This window comes from Ambystoma mexicanum, chromosome 8, assembly GCF_040938575.1.
Source record: "Ambystoma mexicanum isolate Mex_15411 chromosome 8, UKY_AmexF1_1, whole genome shotgun sequence".
In the NCBI taxonomy this organism is placed as follows: domain Eukaryota; kingdom Metazoa; phylum Chordata; class Amphibia; order Caudata; family Ambystomatidae; genus Ambystoma; species Ambystoma mexicanum.
The window spans coordinates 1,198,653,058-1,198,671,554 of NC_090929.1; the positions used below are offsets into that span (position 1 = coordinate 1,198,653,058).

At 41.0% G+C, this 18,497-nt stretch overlaps 1 protein-coding gene across 3 annotated transcripts in view; it reads right to left on the reverse strand.

The window, feature by feature from the left end:
* A1CF (APOBEC1 complementation factor) overlaps positions 1–18,497 on the reverse strand; it is a 384,704-nt gene that overhangs the window by 62,085 nt on the left and 304,122 nt on the right. For 2 of the 3 annotated variants that reach the window (XM_069611301.1, XM_069611300.1), the window contains exon 9: positions 11,949–12,166. In XM_069611301.1, coding sequence (XP_069467402.1) covers positions 11,949–12,166 — 218 coding nt within the window. The remainder of the gene's footprint in view (positions 1–11,948; positions 12,167–18,497) is intronic. The other variant, XM_069611302.1, reaches the window with a different exon arrangement.

Consider the following 18,497-nt stretch of genomic DNA (forward strand, 5'->3'; position numbering starts at 1 on the left):
CCGATGTACTTGTGCTAAAACTGGGGTTACAACTAGATGTTTTTTTAAATGGTGTGTATTACTGAAATGTGGTAATTTATACTAACACAATAAAGCAATGTATTCTTTACAAAGTGAAGTTCAGTGATTAGAAGTTAATCTAATCAATTCCGTCAGTCTATTACTTGTCGGTCTTGATCAATTGTGTTAGAGTACAGTTATTGCCTGGGTGATCAAGACCGTACCAGGTTCCCTCATATAGTAGAGAATGCTTGAATAGAAGTCATTTCATGAATGCAGGCTATGAAGTGGCTGCTTAATCTCGCATCATGAGAATACCAAGATAAATGTAGGGCAGGTGTCTGCAAAATTCGGCTCTCCAGATGTTTTGGTTTACAACTACCATCAGCCCTAACCAGTAAAGTCAATGCTGAGGTGCCCTGGGAGCCTGGGAGTGTAGTCCAGAATATCTGGAGATCCATATGTTGGCTACCCCTGAATTAGGGTGTAGCATCTATATTACACATAGCAGAGTGTCCTTTATAAACACATAGATATTGTTCAAGAAGATGCAACTTTTTCTCTACCTTTTTAATATGTATTGTTAATATCTATTTCTTTATATATAATGCGTAGGTGTGTTTCTGTACTCAGCTGATGCAATTTATCATTGTTAGGTTGCCCTCTGTTGTCCGAATGGCAAAGTGCACCCACTTCAACAACAGCTATCATTTCAACATACGGATGTAAATTATCAGTGTTAGGATGCCCTCTGCTGTCCAAATGGCAAAGTGCACCAACTTCAACAGCAGCTACCATTTCAACAAACAGAATGAGCACGGTTCTATGTGGTCTCCGTCACCTTCCACTATCACAAACGTTCAGAAGTTACTTCTTTCCAACCCCACTTCTATTAACACAGGGCATGGTGGTTCCAGTGTCAATGAACATTTCATTAACGGCTCAATCTTTCAGTCTCTAAAGAGCAAAACGCTGTAGGACGAATGCCTCCTCACGAGCTAAAACTGAAAGTAGGTCCTGTAATTATGCTACGCACACGGAAAGTACATGAAAGTACTGTTGGCTGTGAGAGAATGCTGGTGTAATTGACTGCATTACGGACCTTCGCACTCTCCCTTAAAGAATCTGCTCGCTCGTGTTTCTGTTTAGCTGAACTTACACTGAGCGGACGTCTTTAAAAGACACACGGAAGCTGCCTGACTCTATCAGAGAACATCTTTTTGATTGGGCTAGTGACTCCTTCTCCCTCCCTTGATCCCGCCCACTTAACTTCAAAAATAGCGTGCATAGCGCACTCGCGCGCGCACACGTAAAGTACATGAAAGTACTTTTGGCTGTGAGAGAACGCTGGTGGAATTGACTGCATTACGGACCTTCGCGCTCTCCCTTCAAGAATCTGCTCGCTCATGTTTCTGTTTAGCTGAACTTACACTGAGCGGACGTCTTTAAAAGACACACGGAAGCTGCCTGACTCGTTATAAGAGAACATCTTTTTGATTGGGCTAGTGACTCCTTCTCCCTCCCTTGATCCCGCCCACTTAACCTCAAAAATAGCGTGCATAGCACACTTGCGCGCGCACACGGAAAGTACATGAAAGTACTGTTGGCTGTGAGAGAACGCTGGTGGAATTGACTGCATTACAGACCTTCGCACTCTCCCTTCAAGAATCTGCTCGCTCGTGTTTCTGTTTAGCTGAACTTACACTGAGCGGACATCTTTAAAAGACACACAGAAGCTTCCTGACTCATTATCAGAGAACGTGAACGTATATTGCCATTTCGTTCTACTTGTGGCTAAACTAAACTCCTCCCTCTTTCACTTGTTTGCAGCATCTTTTTGATTGGGCTAGTGACTCCTTCTCCCTCCCTTGATCCCGCCCACTTAACCTCAAAAATAACATGCATAGCGCACTCGCGCGCGCACACGGAAAGTACATGAAAGTACTGTTGGCTGTTTGCTGCTTTTCTGTTTATGTTTATGGTTTTGCATTTTAAATTGAATTATGTATCGTGATTCAAGGGTAGACTCTGAATAAGTCTATTAGTGGAATACTGCATGGTGAGTCCAGTCTTTAATATTGAGCCTTGTTGTTATTACTACTGTCATTTCTGAGTTTTGGTGGGAAACTTACTAACAAAGCGAGAGATAAATAAGCGGTGACTGCTGCTACTTGCTTCTTCCAAAAAGAAGGGAAAATATATTCTGTAGACCTACCAAAATGGTGCTAACGTTAAAAACAGGAATGCCGCCCCAAGACAAAATAAAAGCTTGTGTGGCAGCGGCTTTCCAAACGCCAAAATCCTCCACGCGCTCCATTCAGCTAGTACGCACATGTAAATCTGCCTCAAATGTTCGATCTTGTGCTCCCTTAGCTGATATATGCAAATTTTGCAAATTGGGTGCCAAAATGGCGGGGGGAGCTGAAAAGTCTCAATTTCCCCATTCAACCAAGGGAGCTTGCGTTAAACCTGCTGATAAACAAGAAGCAAACGGGGGGTGGTTGATTTGATAAATACACCCCCTGATTCTCTAATAGCCGCTGGTGCGCTGGCCATTATTAAAGAACAGCTGGGAATAAGAGGGGGGGGGTGAATGAAGTTAGACATGTGGCAAATCCTGCAAAGCCAACAATGGACCTTGTATCTAATGATCAGGTTGAATTTCTGGTAGAAACTGATTCCCCTGATTTAGCATTGGAAAAGGTAACACCAAGCAAGGAAACCTCTACCATTGATAATGATGAGTGTGTTGTGAGTTCTTCTAGCCACAGCAAGGTGGTTAATTTAGAGACTGAAACTGGAGAGAGTGTTCATGATCTATCCAAATCCCCAATGATGTTCTCCCCCTCACCAAATGAGTCTTCTCTATTGTCTTGCTCCTTTACAAACCCCACTCCACGGCGCAATCAATACGCTCCGGCTCTAAATAATCAACCCTCTCAAGGAACGTTCATCGTAGGTGTTGAGACGTCTCTTCAGACGATGAACGCAGTGTTTTTCTCACTGACATGACTGTATGATTCCTTAGATTCAAAAATTAATGAACAACATGTGTTATTAACCAATGTACTACAGAATCAAAAAAATACCAAGCTTTTAAGTGTTTTTTGTAATAATCAATTTAACGGTGATTCAAATGTGGAAAAAATTAGTGAAGAGAAACAGGGGAAAATACATGCTGATAACTTTGAAAAACCTGATGTCTTTTTAATTGACTGCTCACAGAATCAAGTGCTGGTCTTACAGCATCAGACAGGAAAAGAGAAAATACCTGTGCAAATTAATGACACTGTTAAAAAGGCAGGAGAGAAAGTGGTAGAAACTAAGAAGGGTGGGATTCCTCCAATTTCTGTACCTGAAATCGGTGTGGAGGATAAATGTGTTATTGGACAGCAATGTTCCAAAAAAAGAAAGGCAAAAATGAAGGACATTGAAACCACGACTCCCTTTTCTGGTGGGAGTGGCCAACAAAACAAGGACGTTGAAATTGCAAAATATTCTGTCTCAGAAAGCAAAGGGACTACTTGCCTCATATTCGAGAAGCAAGCCAAAAAAGAACAAAGTCCGATACCTAAGGCTACAAAAAAATCAAGAAATGTTAAATCCATTCTTAACTCTAAGATTTCTGGGACTAGACAGTCCATACAGACGCTATCAAAACCTATCCCGGCAACTACAATGGCACGGAAAGCTATTGCCAATAAATATCGCAATGTGTTATTGTTTAAAGCTAATCAAACCAAATTGGCCAAAATAGCGTCTCTGGTGTATGAACATCTAGATAGCCTGGGTTTATTGAGTAATCAGAACAATGCAAGCGCCTCTAAGCCGAGACTCTTGGCTCCAGCTCTGTTAGGGAATGATATGGTTTCTGTGGAGTCTGCTTCTGTAAATATAGTGAAGCCTACAGATTTGAAATCCTCTGATGGACTTTTGCCAGTAGAGACTGCAAAATTGCCGGTTGTGGACACATTAATAATGAAAGAATGGAAAGAAGAAATAGAGAAATCGGTTCAAAGAATTGTCTCTATGGCAAATAATTCAAATACTGTGGACTCTTTGGAAAGGAATATTTCAAACAAATCTAGTCCTTCATCTTTTCCTAACAAAATGTTGCACCAAAGAGATCTAAAATGGAATATTGTCCCAAAAGGGGCTCAGCGAACCCCTTTGAAACCTGTGTTAAAACACCATTTTATTCTGCAGTGCCGCTCGCATCCGTTCCACGCTTTTGATCTCAACAGACAGTCAGTCATGAACATCCTTGCGGATATACCAGCTCTGGAAGGGATATGTTCGGCTGACATTGACCAGAAAGAGTTCTTGCATCAAACTGACTTATCTGTTGTAAAGTTGTGGATAAAATCGGGCTTTGTTAAAAATGCATTATGGCAAGCAAGAATGGATTTATACGAACTAGGGTTTCAACTGTTAAATAATACCATGGCAGATGGTTTATAGTCATAATTTCGAAAACAAAATTTCGAATTACAAAAATGTCGAAAAAAATGTCGAATTCAAAAATGTCGAAATCACATACATATAATAGAAAAAGTCATTAATTCGAAAATAAAATGTCGAAAAAAAAATCGAAAAACCAATGCTAAAATAACTATGTAAAATGTCACAAATACTAATGTTTTTTTGGGCCCCCCAAACCCCCATCCCAAACCCCTACCCCAACCCCCCCCCCTCCTTCCCATCTCCCCCAACACCCCCCATGGATATACCTTTAATTGTTTAAAAAAAAATATTTAATAAAACATTAATTAATTAATTAATTTATTATTAAAAAAAACCCACCCCAAACCCCTACCCCAACCCCCCCTCCCCACCCCCCTACCCACCATGGATATACCTTTCATTATTTAAAAAAATATGTTTACTAAAATATTTATTAATTAATTATTTATTTAAACATTAATTCGAACAAAAAATCGAAAAAAATTCGACTTTTTTTTAATTCGACATTTTTATTTTCGAATAAATATTTTTGACATTTTGACTTTCGAAAATATTGTATTCGTAAATATGACTGACACCATGGCAGATCCTCCACAAATGTCTATATTGAGAAATCAATATCACCCCAAATCTCTCACAAATGCACAATATCAGTCTATAAACCGACAATCAGAGTCATCAATTGAAAGTGAAAGAGGTTACAATTACAGAGAAGAGAGACCAGGCAGAAATTAACTATCCCAGCAGCTAATCTCTCTTTCTCTATCCTCTTGGAACACGAGAGGATTTAAACATCTGACAAAAAGCAAGGATTGTATGTTGGGAAAATTTGACATCTTGGCTTTTCAAGAGATATGGCTAGCATCTGTTCCAGTCTGGGATAATCACATTGTAGCTTTAGTTCCAGCGATTATGCCTGCTAAGGGTAGACCTATGGCTGGACTTATGGTAGCCATTAAAATATCTCCTAATATTCAATTAGAGCCGTGGCTCTCCCCAAATAGCTTTTTGCAGATGGTGAGGATAAAAATTGATTCCAAGACCATAGGATTAATATATATCTACTGGAACCACTCAGCTATTTTAGATCAGGATTTCTTTACTTCCTTAGAGGACCTTCCGAATTTGACTCTTCTAGATCCAACCTGTGATCATATAATCATTACGGGGGATCTGAATATAACTTGTCATGCGCGAGGAGGAAAATGTCTATCTACAGTTGCTCGGAGATGGAATTCAATAATGGAAGAGCGTCTTCTATTTAAACTTAATGGTGCCATATTGGGGGATATTCCACAACATGACACTTGGCATCGTGGTGCTCAATCTGCTATGATCGATTATACTTTTGTAGATGAGCAATTGTTTAGTTGTATAACAAAATGTTCTATTCTCCCCCAGCTTATAAGTGATCATGATATTCAATCCATGAACTGGTCATGGTCTGTTCAGGAGAAACAGTATGAAAAATCGCTGGTAACAAATATGTCCTTGAATAATGCGTTAAACAGATTTAAATGGTGTCCAAAATCTCTGCACATGCTAAATTATAATCTGGTTACGAGTGAGATGAAGAGAATAAAGGGCTGTCTAACTGTTGCGCATTCCTATGTTGAAGAAATGCAAATTTTTGCTGTGAAAAGGAACAAAACAAAAACAAATGGCAATACGATCTTGCACACATATGATCAGGAAGTCTCAGTGCGGAAAGCACAATATAGAAAAGATAAAAGACAGGTGATGTATGTGAACCATTGTGACAGGGGTCCTAAACTCAGAGCACTAAAGTGTACATATAAGAACTGGCTGAAATCGAAACATGCAATATTGTATCAGCAGGATGCAGAAAATATGTTAGACAAATTGAAGTCAAATAACTCAGCTAAGATGTGGTCCCTGTTGAACTTCAGACAATCCAAAGATCAAATTATCAACCAGTTGAATCCCATATCCCAAGAAGTATGGGCCTCTTTCTACAAATCCCTGTATGCAGATATTAATTTAAAAGAGGACTCTCCTTTAATTGATAATAGACAAGTCAAGGACCTCTCCTTTGATATGGATGATATACTTTTTTCAAATTTCAAAACTGTCTACTTCTCGTGCACCAGGGCCTGATGGCTTATCTAATTACATGATAAAACAACATCCTATGGCTTGGGCGAAAATCTTCCTAAGTATCTTTTTGAAAATAGTGAGAACCCATTGTATACCAAGTTCTTGGAAGAAAGCGATAACCATACCCATCTACCAAAAAGGAGACCATGAGAATCCAGCCAACTATATGCCAATTTCATTATTAGACATACCAAGGGACATTTTTGCTAGATTGTTGTTAAGAGACCTGAATATATGGCTGAATGTTGCAAAAATTAAGAAACCCAAATCAAACTGGGTTCATGCCGGGAATGGGGACAGCAATTAATCTGCACATTCTAGAAGTCATTAAAAAACAAGAACAGCTAAAAGGTCAAATAATATACTTGGCCTTTATTGATTTCCAGGCGGCGTTTGACTCTGTATACAGGAAATTGTTGGTAAACAATCTCTGTGAGGCAAATTGTTCAGAATATTTAGTATTCTGGATAAAAGCACTGCACTCGGACACAACTGTGCAAATCAGACTAGCTTCGGATGGAACACTATCAAATCCAATTCTGACATTTAGAGGCCTTAAGCAGGGGTGCATCCTGGCCAGTACTCTCTTCAATTTTTTCATGGCTGCTGTGCGTCATGACTTTCTGAATTGTAGAGCAGATGCCCCACGAATTGGAGGTAGTCCTGTACTGTGGTTGTTCTATGCGGACAACCTGGTGTTATTGGCCAAAACTCCTGTGGGTTTGCACAACCTGTTGGCTGCACTGAGTAAGTATGCAGATGCAAACTTTTTGACAATAAACCAAGCAAAATGCAAAATCATGATATTGAGTCCTAAGAGAAAAAGTCCTCAGTTTAACTACCTTTGGTTTATACAAGTTGTAGAAATTGAAGTAGTAGCAGAGTTTAAATATCTAGGTCTCCAATTTAGTAATGATACAGCTGATAAACCATTTTACAGAGTATTGAAACAGAAAGTTGCAGCTGGGATAAATCAAACAAAAATAACAAAGGCTAAATATGGCAAGTTTTCTCTGATGCCAGCTGTGATATTTTATAAACAAAAGGTTGTCCCTATACAGACCTATGCTTCTGAAACAAGAGAAATCATGAAGAAGTCTATATGGGTCAAAATGGAAGGTGAATTTTGGAAGTCTGCATGTGACCTTCCTATGTCAGTTTCGGTATGTCTATTAAGACATGAATTGGGCTTGGTATCCCTATATGCGGTCTATCTTTGGAAAGTGCTGAGTCTATATGGCAGGTATTTGATGGTTTCTGAAGATGACGGTGTGATGTGTATGATGGGAAAATTCATGTTGAATACAGACAACAATAACTCTGCTAAGTGGCGAAAGTGGATTCAATCAGTTATGATAGAGGCTGGTATTGATGACAAGCTCCTAACAAATAACCCAGAAAGAGCTAAAAAGAAACTATGGATGTCTGATTGGATTAAGACTAGGAATTCATGTGCAATATTAAAGGTTTTTAAATACCATTCCTTTGCCAATAAGGAAGTACATATAATAGAGCAATACCTTATCCAATTTCCTAGTCCAAAAAGCAGATTTAACTATCTTAGAGTACGATTGAATATCTGTCTCAATAATGAAATGCGTTTCATGCGTAGATTGATGACAAACGGGGACTGTAGATTTTGTAAGGAGCCGCAACAGTCTGAAACCTTAAAACATTTACTTGCTGTCTATCCTGCGTTGATTGAAATGAGATGCACATTTTTTAAACATTTGTTCGAGAATCAGGTTGTCACTGATCACGATGTTTTATGGGATAAATTGTACCATAGCCAACTGGCTAAAATGAACTTAGCTATACTTATGTTTGTGGAGACACTAAAACTGAAAGAATGTAATGACAAATGCGTACTGGAAAATATGTAATATCTGGGAAGTGTGATCTAAAGTATATCTTTGGGTAGCTAAGGAATTGAACAAACTCAACCAAGAAACTGTAAAGGCAGTGGCGAAATGTTGATGAACAAACTCTTGATTTTAGTGCTAAATATGATAACCACATGAGGTGTGCAAATCATTTGGTTTAAAAATAACTGATATTTTAGCATTTAATACTTTTTAACATGAAACCTATGGAGATAAATCTAGTTTCCTTTCAAATTTTATTCAAGAATGTAAAATGTATATGCAATGATTGGATTGTTTAATTTGTTTTAATGTGTGTAATGTTATGTTATTTTGTTTGATATCTTTTTGAAAGGCTGTTTTTACAGCTAAATCAAATTTTGAAAAAAAATTACAAAAAAAAAATGCTACTACGCAATCTTATGCCATCACAGGGACTCTGCAATGGAACACGGTTGACAGTTATGCGTCTACAAAGACGGATCATGGAAACCTGTGTGTTCGATGGTACTTACATACTGTTCTTATACCGCGCATACCTCTCATTCCATCTGATGCGTTTAGCCTTTTCAATTACCATTGATATGTCACATGGCCCCACACCCCTCCTGGAAGCGATCAGTGTTGATTCCGATATTTAAGAATGGGGACAGAAGTGACCCTATGAATTACTGACCGAAATTGACCTTTAAGATATGCTAGAATGGCGTATGTTACACCGGGAATAGCTAGTTACATAAAATACCTGTTTGTTGTGACATGGTATATGGAGCAGACCTGCAGAAGAACAACACATTGTTAAAACTGGATTTAAAGCCTTCCTATACCCACAATGTCCCACCTCAAATACTTTTTCTAACATTTTAATTTATGAACCCAACCCTTTATAGGAAATGGAATGACCATCTGGAGGCAAGGCTTGTTTTGTATTTGAACTCACCCTTTTTATCCCCTCTCTGTGAGCAGGTGCAGATGCACAGTGAGTGACAGTGAAGAAGATACACTCCAGTTTTCGTTGCCAGTTGGTTATATATGTAGCTGGGGAAGTTCAGGTGATAGTGCTACATGTCTTTTGTACAATGTATTGCAGTGTTTGGCAAACTATTTGCAATGCTTGATGTTCCTTCTCCCCTCTCTCAGTCTCCCTATTCCTCCACTTATAGGGTGTGTGAACACAGGCAACCTTTTAATTTGCCAAACAACAAAACAAATAGCTTTGTACTTACCTGTTTGTAAACGTAACTGTTTTCCTCTAAAATAGTTGGCAATTACTTGTGAAAGGCTCCACCGTAGATGCTTCTATTGCTATTTGAAAAACATATTTTTTTCTTTTGAATTCATTTGAAGGAGCAAGTATCAGTATTTTTTTTAGAGGATTGATTTACTGACAAGGATTTTATTTTATATTTTGTAAGTTGTTTTGTTGTTTTGGTTTCATAAAACAGCAGACTTGCTTTAATACAATGCAATGCGCATGTCATAAATTAATACATTTGATGAAGACAAAGTCAGTATCGGTGGATGGCCCGGGACAGAGTGTAACTTGACAAATGGCAGGTATAAACAAGTCAATGTATAACCAGATGCAAACATGAATTGTGCACTTTTTGTGAGCTATCTTTTGCTTTGCCCCCAATGAACCTGAGAAAGACATTTCTGTCCATAGTTTCAAACTATTAGTAGTAGGTGTTTGTTATTCGCAGTAGTCTTTGATATGAATAAATTAGTATTGGTGTGGTGACATGTTACCATACTACGTTAGCGACACTTTTGAACAGTGCTGGACACGGGAAAACATGGTTGGAGGAACCCTCTCATTCTTGAAGGGGTGGGGCCGTGGGGGAGGAGTGGACGGGGCGAGGGGCATGGTGCCACCCAATACAGTATCTCGTCATAGAACCCAATCCCGGCAATTTACATAAAAGGAACGAGCATTATGGAAACATAAGCATGTCCAGAATTTTAAATATGAAACATGTCTTATCGTGATTCAGTAAGAAACCCTTTAGAGAGAATAATGAAAGTTGGGGTCTGCAGTTTTGATTGGTCACACTACTCACCCTAAGCAAAAATGTCTCTGCATTGCAGGACATATATACTAGACTGGACAGCTACAACAAGTATGTGAGGCTTTGGCTGTTTCTGTATTCAGTTGCCTATCTACTGAAATTGTATGTTGAAACATGGGTTGCTCGCCCATGTGATAACTCAGCTTCACGACCGGTCTCGTTCCTATTCTGAAGCAGAGTTGTCACACACGCGCGCAAGCATCATGCGCTTTAATCAGCAGACTGCTTACAGAAGACTCGGCAGTGCTGCAGAGCTGCAGAGTCTTCTGAAGACTACTCGTTAAAGTGTGAGTGTTGTGGGCAAACCGCTGAGTTTGAGGACAGGGTGGCAAAATATGTTTTGCCGGAGCCCGTTCCGGCCCATTCCCTGTGCTGCTTTTGAATAATAAAAACAAAGAAAACAATTCCAATGAGAGGCCAGGCTGAGTCTGCATATAATACATATGATAAAAATAAGAAACGCATTTTGTTCCAATGATCAACTAGATATACCTTGACATTAACATCTTATTCTACTCTTGCTCCGTAGTCACACAATCACTTAGTACATTATAATGCGCTCCCCACCACCAAAACATGTGGGATTGGGAAGAGGATCAGCATTTTTCAATGCAGACTATAACATATCCCTGAATCTAACTCACTGCTGCAGAGTAGATTCTGATATAGGTTGCTGAATTACATTTGAAAAGAAAGGAGTGCCTGAAGTCAAAAATACAATCTGAGATGGGGTTAAAGCATCTTTTTCATTTTGGTTAATAGTTACCACTCCAACCAGTGTGAATATGTTAACAATGTTTTACTAACCTGAGCAGTAACTCATGGTGGCTTTGCCAATTGCAGCAAAGTAAACTTTGTTATCACCAAGCACTCCTTTTATAGTTAATTATAAGAGATTTTCCATGCAGTAAATGAAAATGTAACCAACTCAGTGATGTATTTCTAGGTGCAGGGGAGAAAAACAAACGCAAACCTGGCATGTAGGTTGTATGTAGAACATAGAAACAAGAAGGTTCCCGGTTGGGGAACTCCCGTCCCCTGCAAACTGTCTATGGCCGATTGTAGCAAAGTGCCATGGCTGAATGTGTACAAACACTCATCTATCTGCATACTTGCTTGTAGTTAGATTTGTAAGTGCCCAATTTGTATAAATATAATATGCAGCAGGGGAACAGTGGCAGAAGAAGTTCTGATTTTTCCACCGTGCCACACACTAATGAGGTGTAGCGGCACGAGTACAGTAAGAATTAATTTCTCCTGGTTCCCACACCAACACAGAAGCCATACGACCACATCTCTTTTAGTTTTGTGGCACAGTTGTCCAGTGTGGTGACGCTGACACTGCCGCTGTCTACAATACAGGATCCCCACAACATTAGCCCCCCACATCATTCACATTCTCTTTTATGACGTTTTATTCCGGTGTAGGACGTACCTGGGTTGCAGGTTTAATTCCTTGAGGTTTTAGGGTGACCGTATTCATCGGTGTGATCTCCATTCCAGGCAAAATATCAAAGAGTTTGTCGTCGGCTCTCTTGTCGCCTTTGACCTGATACGCCGAGTAGCCACGTCCCAGGCCGGTGTACGCCAGGTATCCGCGTCCTCCGAGTCCTCTAACTCCTGCGGCCCCTACAGGTACACTCATGTAAATGTCTAGGAATGTAAGAAGGCATTAAACTCAATCAAATCACAGGTCAATCTCCCTGATTGCTATCACGACGGAAAGGTAAGCCACACGAGCAGATCTGCAATAAGGAAATGGGATTGAACATTGGACCTGAGACAGACTGCTCCTGAATTGCCACATTCTGCCTCCCTGCAGGTAAGTGATTGAATACAATATACAGTATCATTCCTCCAAAATGTACCAATGATTGCTTATTGTAATGTAGTGTTCCTTCCAGGGTTGACCTCTGAAGTGAGATATGATGTCAGTAGCAGGCAAAGTTGGGAGTTTGTCCACAGAGACATTAATTTAGCAGTATTAGAAAGAGGGGGATTGACTCAAAGAGGGGAGCTGAGGGAAACAAGGTAGTGAAGTTAGGAGCAGAGGGTGTTTCCATCCCTCACTTGACATTGCAGTTCTGGTGCACTGGCATTTCTACCTTATTCTCCTCTTTTAACATGTATTTGCCCCCATCTAGAAGCAGTCAATTCAGGAAAAAGGGGGCATACAACATGAAGGCCTGAGAGTATCTTAGAGATTGGATTTTAACATTGTACCTGATTCACAAAGGGTTTTTCGATGGGATGCATTCAATAGAAACACACTTTGTGAATCAGGCCCATTGTGTTTTTGATCATTTGATCATTAATGCCTGATGAAAAAATAAAATCTGCTAAAGTTCATGAAAAACCTATATCTTCAGTATTTCTAAATAGTCTCTTTTGCTCTGAACAGAGAGAAGGGCTATTTCCAGGCGTTTACCCCACAGTTGCTTGCCTTATGAAATGGCCAGAAGGGCCGCACAGGTGGCTTCTAGGTTCATGATATTATTGGTTATTTATAACGATAACGTGCTTAATACCCAGAGGTTTCTAAACACGAACCTGTGTTGCTCTGTGTCGTCTTGCTTCCAAGGCGAGCACGTTGCCCTTGAGCTATCCTTCCCATTAGCGACTTCAAGTTAATATCCCTGGTGATGAGCAATACAATAACTGGTGGAGGGAAGCTCTAACACTAAACATGGGCTCGATAGGCCATGTCGGCTGAACATATGCAGCTACTGCTTTGTTTTAATTTGATATCATAGAATATGGGACATGGGATTTGTATTGAAACATCCTAGAGATATTGCTTGAACCCATATGTTCTAATGTTGGCGAGGAGTAGGTGAAGGGTCTAGTCTTTGAACTAGTAGTTTGTGTAAAATATGTTATCAAACTCCAAGCAGTACTTCTGACTAAGTATATCTCCATGTCCCAGAAATAAGGGAATACCCTGGCTTCCTGCAAATGCTTGGAATCCATGCACTGCTGAGACGCAGACAGATTCGAATGCAAATATGAATGCACGAATGACTCAGGTCAAAGATAGGTGGTCAGGGATGGGTACTTGCACGCGCCCTCAAAGCCATTCTAACCCCTTCTTGTGCACCCGCAGATGCTTTGGAGGTAAAAAAAAGGGACCGCCTTCCCCTTTGTGAGTGCTTCTGAGGAATGCACACAATATTGCAAGGAACCTCTCCAGGCACTGTGATCAGTGCTGGAGGACTTCCCCTTGAAAGCTGAGCAAGCGTCGCCCCTCCCTTCACCCCCCACACATTGATTATCTTCGGCTCACCTTGGGGAGCTCAGATCGAGCTAGCATACCACTAACCTTGGGATGGTACGTGGTGTATCAGAAACACAATGCACCACCTTATTTTGCAGAGTATATCAATGGCCACCCTGTGGTACCAACAATAGAATGTGTCCACTGAATTTAATATGATGAATATTTCTAAGAACAAGTAGGCACAGATGTGGTGCTGTGTCTGGATAGGCAGAGAGAGCAAGTGATTCATGCCTGGGTTGCATTTGTTAAGATAAGGTGAAACCCCAAGGATTTTAAAATGTGGCAACACTGGGATAGCAACCCCTACTATGAATGCACATGGACAAAAAAGCCTCTCCTATACGATGCTGCCCTAATTGGAGGGTCTAAAGCCATTTTGTATCTCCCAATGCCTTATCTGATAACAAATATCCATTGCCATATTTTCCTAGTCATGCGTACAGTGAGAGTCCTGCACCATAAGTATAGGTCATTCTTCACTAAGGAAGAGTCAAAACATCCAAAACACATGTTTTTGCCTTGTTGGGCATCATCAGTGAGGTGTTGCTATCCAGATGTTGACACCATACCCTCTGTGCCTATACAGACACAGCCGAAAGGTATACCTCCTTCACTGTGTGTGTTAGCGCAGGCCGAGGCCGGACTATATCTTCAGGAAGATGTGAGGTGAGAGCAGTAGCAATCCAAACTATAACAGTACAAGAGGCAGAAATGAAAGAATGTCCAATCAAGATTGTATAGAATATAGACTTTTAATTAAACGATAAAGATGCAAATAAAGACCTAAAAACACAAGCAAAAATCCACCTCTGTATAGAAACACAGAACATGCAATTGTTGTACATTAGCACCCTGGATAGATGAGCAGTGGGTATTCTGGCACCCAATTGGCGCAATGCCATAGTTCAAGAAAGTGACATAAGCAAAAGGCAGGGAAGGGAAGGCTTGAAAGTTACTAAGGTCCCAAAACTGGACTAAGGGAACAAGGCCTCTTTACAGTACCTTAGTTCTTGGTTTTGGATGCTGAAAAGCATCTAGCTGGGCTTCTACATTCCTCCAGTTGAGGTGGTGTCAAGACGTTTTGTATTATGTTGATCCAGTGATGAGTCATCATTGAGTTAGCATTAAGATGAGGCTCTGCATGGATCATGATGGCACTCGAGGCAATATTATTTGAGGGTTTTCAGCAGGTTTGAGTCGCTGGTTGATTCGGGTGAAAATGAGGCTTGCACGGGGTTGGGTCAGTGAGTGACAAAATGTCTTCCAGCTGTTCATGTCAGTGGTCAAGTCAGGCCGAAGGAAGGTTCTAATAGATCAATGCAATGCTTGAAGTGTAACGAGTCAGAGAGTTCCACAGCAGTGAGTCAGCATTCCAGTGAAGGTGGGAATAATCTTCACCGGTGCAAGATGGTTTTGAGATGGCTTGGAAAAGCAAGTAAGTGTTCGAAGTTTGTGGAGGGCCAAAAGCAGCTGGCCCTGTGTCAAAAGCTGGCCCTGTGTCAAAAGCAGCTGGCCCTGTGTCAGCTTGAAAGGTGTTGCACAAGGTCAAACAGCTCAAAGAAGGTTGGCACTTGATCTCAGCAGCTCTTCGACTTCTAGTCTGCTGTGAGTCTCACTCCAAGGGCTACAGGACAAGGTGAGTCCTTCTTGCTTTGCACTACCATTCAGGTAGTTGAGCTGGCACCTACTGGGGTTTCTTCACCTCCAGTGAGGAGCCTGGTTCCGGTGCAGCTGACAGAGTGGCTGGCCCTGGTCCACAGTGGTTTACCACCAATGTTCCCAGTGGATCATAAGGTGACAGAGCTTTCTTCTGACTTGGATGCCTTCCATCTTCACCTCCCTGGCAGAGGGCTTTGGAATGGACGGCACTCTCAACAGTATAGTGTTCTTGTTTGTCTTGGATTGAATCAAAGACTGAGAGGGAGATCTCCTTTTGTAGACAAATGCTACAGGGGATTGGTCCAAAGCAAACCTGCTATAAGGAGTCCAATCACTGTTGTTGAAACAAGTGCCTTTGCCTTTTGCCATCACACCCAGATTGTCTTGTTTGCAGGAAATAGAGGGGGCAGGAAAGGTATAAGAACCTTTAACAGAAAACAAGAAGACGAAAACCTTCTGCAGGACTACCATCCCTCTCAGGCTACGTTAAGTCTACCCCATCCCATGCCTTCTAGCTTCAAAGCAATTCCAGTGATCAGCACCCTAGTGTGAGGATGGTTTTGTAATGTCAGTGCTTCATCTGAAGCACAGTGCCCAGGAGATCTCCTGTGGTGGTTTCCATGTTGGACAGTTAAATGAGGCTGTATTCTGGCCATTGTTCAACAAAGAGACACTCAGCCTGGTCGTCAATAGCCATCATCCAGTCACAGAGTTGACAGTGTGATACCTGATTGCTGTGGCTTTCATAATTGTGCGCTCTGTCAGCCACCATGACAGAACCCTGGTATGGCTTATATTTAAAGATTTGTTTCCCACCAGACTGATTAAGCCAGGCAAGTATTATAATTTAGATCAGAGGTGAAGGGTTTCAATGTCTACCTCTGCCCACGATGACTTAGTGTCCTGGCAGCTGTCAGAGATGCACAGGTGACCTTTGAACCTACAGAGCTGTTGCTGCCATGTCAATAGACTGCTTACAGCAAGTCAACTGTGTTTACTATAATTGTGGGATGGGACATATTTAAAGGGAGTCTGTTGAGCAGGTATTCCTTTCAGAAACAGAATGATCCATATAATTTCATGTAGTACTAAAATCAACAAAACACAGGCTACTCCACCCTCACCAGATGGCATTCTGTTACATGTTCCGAGCAAATAGGCTGAGCACCACCCTTTTAGGGGTCCAACTATTCTTCAAGGCAAACATATCTATCAATCTGCATTGGAGTGCTGCAACTCAGGTTTATTCATAATGTTCATATTCAGTGCCAGTAGGGTTATAGCACAATGCAGCAATTTGGGATTCTCTCCTTGCATAGCTGTCAGCCACGTGGGAGGTCTGTGGTTAGTTTGGATGGTAAGGTGAGACCCACCCAGACCAGCACCATAGCATTAGGCCATGGGCTATGGGATGGCTCAATAACTCCCAAGTACAACATCATGGAAACATCCTCCTCAATGGTAACCTTTGTCTTGTCAGACATCCAGTGAATTCTACTCTTCATCAGCTTACTGTCCCCAGACTTATCAGTCAGTATCATTAAAACACCAATCAACTTTTCCTGGAGTCAGTGAGAAAAAACCTGAAAACTGGCCTAGCAGCTGAGGCAGTCACCCAGTTGCTATTCTGTCAGGTCTGGGGAGGTCGGAACAGCCTCCAGAGGCCCATCTCTGAAATCTGTGTGCGACAAGTCAGGAATGGGTCCATCTTCTCCTCCATCTTCATTAGTTGTGAGAAAACAGAAAGCCATTCCTGCTTTACTGAGGTTTCAGGCAGTTGATATGAAAGTACCTATGTGGTTGCCTCTGGACATGAGGTAGTTAACCTCACTGAATACCCAGGTGAATTGGGATTCAATAGTTACCTATAAGTTAAAAAGGTGCGCAAATCCTAATGTTCGCAGGTGTGAAAACTGTAGGGAAAAATGGGCAGTAGCGATGTGTGCCCTGATCAACATTAGTTTCGGTTATGACAAAATGTTTTCAGCGATCCTTCCAAAGAAACATCTCAAAATTCAAAATATAGGAATTCAGCCTTGAAGGCATTCAGAAAGCGCAATCATTTTTTCAATACGTAGTCAAATCCCAAGGGTTTCCTCTAACTCAATAGACTAAGATGGTCACTGCATGATATGCTTCCGAACATCCAGAATGTGAGTTGTATCAAAATGGGAGATTAGAGGATTATCTCTACAAGACCAGGGGAGATTAGAGGTTTGCTCTGCTAGACATGCAATTAATAGAACACACTGCTTCCTGAACAGAACACTATTCCTAAGCTTTCTACTTTCAGGAAAGCTTGCAAGACTGTCTCTTGAAAGCTAAGTCGCCAAAACTCATTTAATAAAATTAATCAATTGGGGAGAGTCACTTAAAGGTGATTTATTTTTGCCTGGTGAGAAAAGGCTTGTGGAGCGCAATATAGGATACATTTTACAAACCTTCTATGGCGAGCTGGATTGTCTAAGGGCAGCTCAACTCACTTTTTGCTCTGCAGATATTTACTTAAAACTGGAAAAATATTTATTTGGAGTTGTGCTTGCCAACGGTATTGCTCTAGTTTAATGTCTCTCAATCCAACACTGAGCACTTTTTACATGCCAATTACTCATGGTTGAATCAGTTCATTGCCTAGTACCTTCCTACTATGCTACCTCTGTCACCAGCATCTCCTCTCTCTAAACCCTTCACCTCAGCGCCCCAGTCAGTCTCTCTGTTTCCCACCCCACCGTGCACTGGATCACACTTCTGGTCCTTTCCCTCCTGCCCCCTTTCCATTGGAACTCACTCCCGAAGTATACCAGAAATAGCTGTGCTGTCACTGCTTTCAAATCTTCCCTTAACCTTATCTCCTCTCCATGGAAGGCAACACTTTCCTTGCCCATCCATTATTGCCGCAGGGCATAGCACAGGAGGTGCAAATGATGACCTTTGCCCATACAATAATGTGAATGGGTTCAAGTGATGTGAGTACCCAGTTACATGTTTCAAATATCTGGCAAATGGTATGTGTATCGCCAATCCCATTTCTGATGACAATCATCTGTT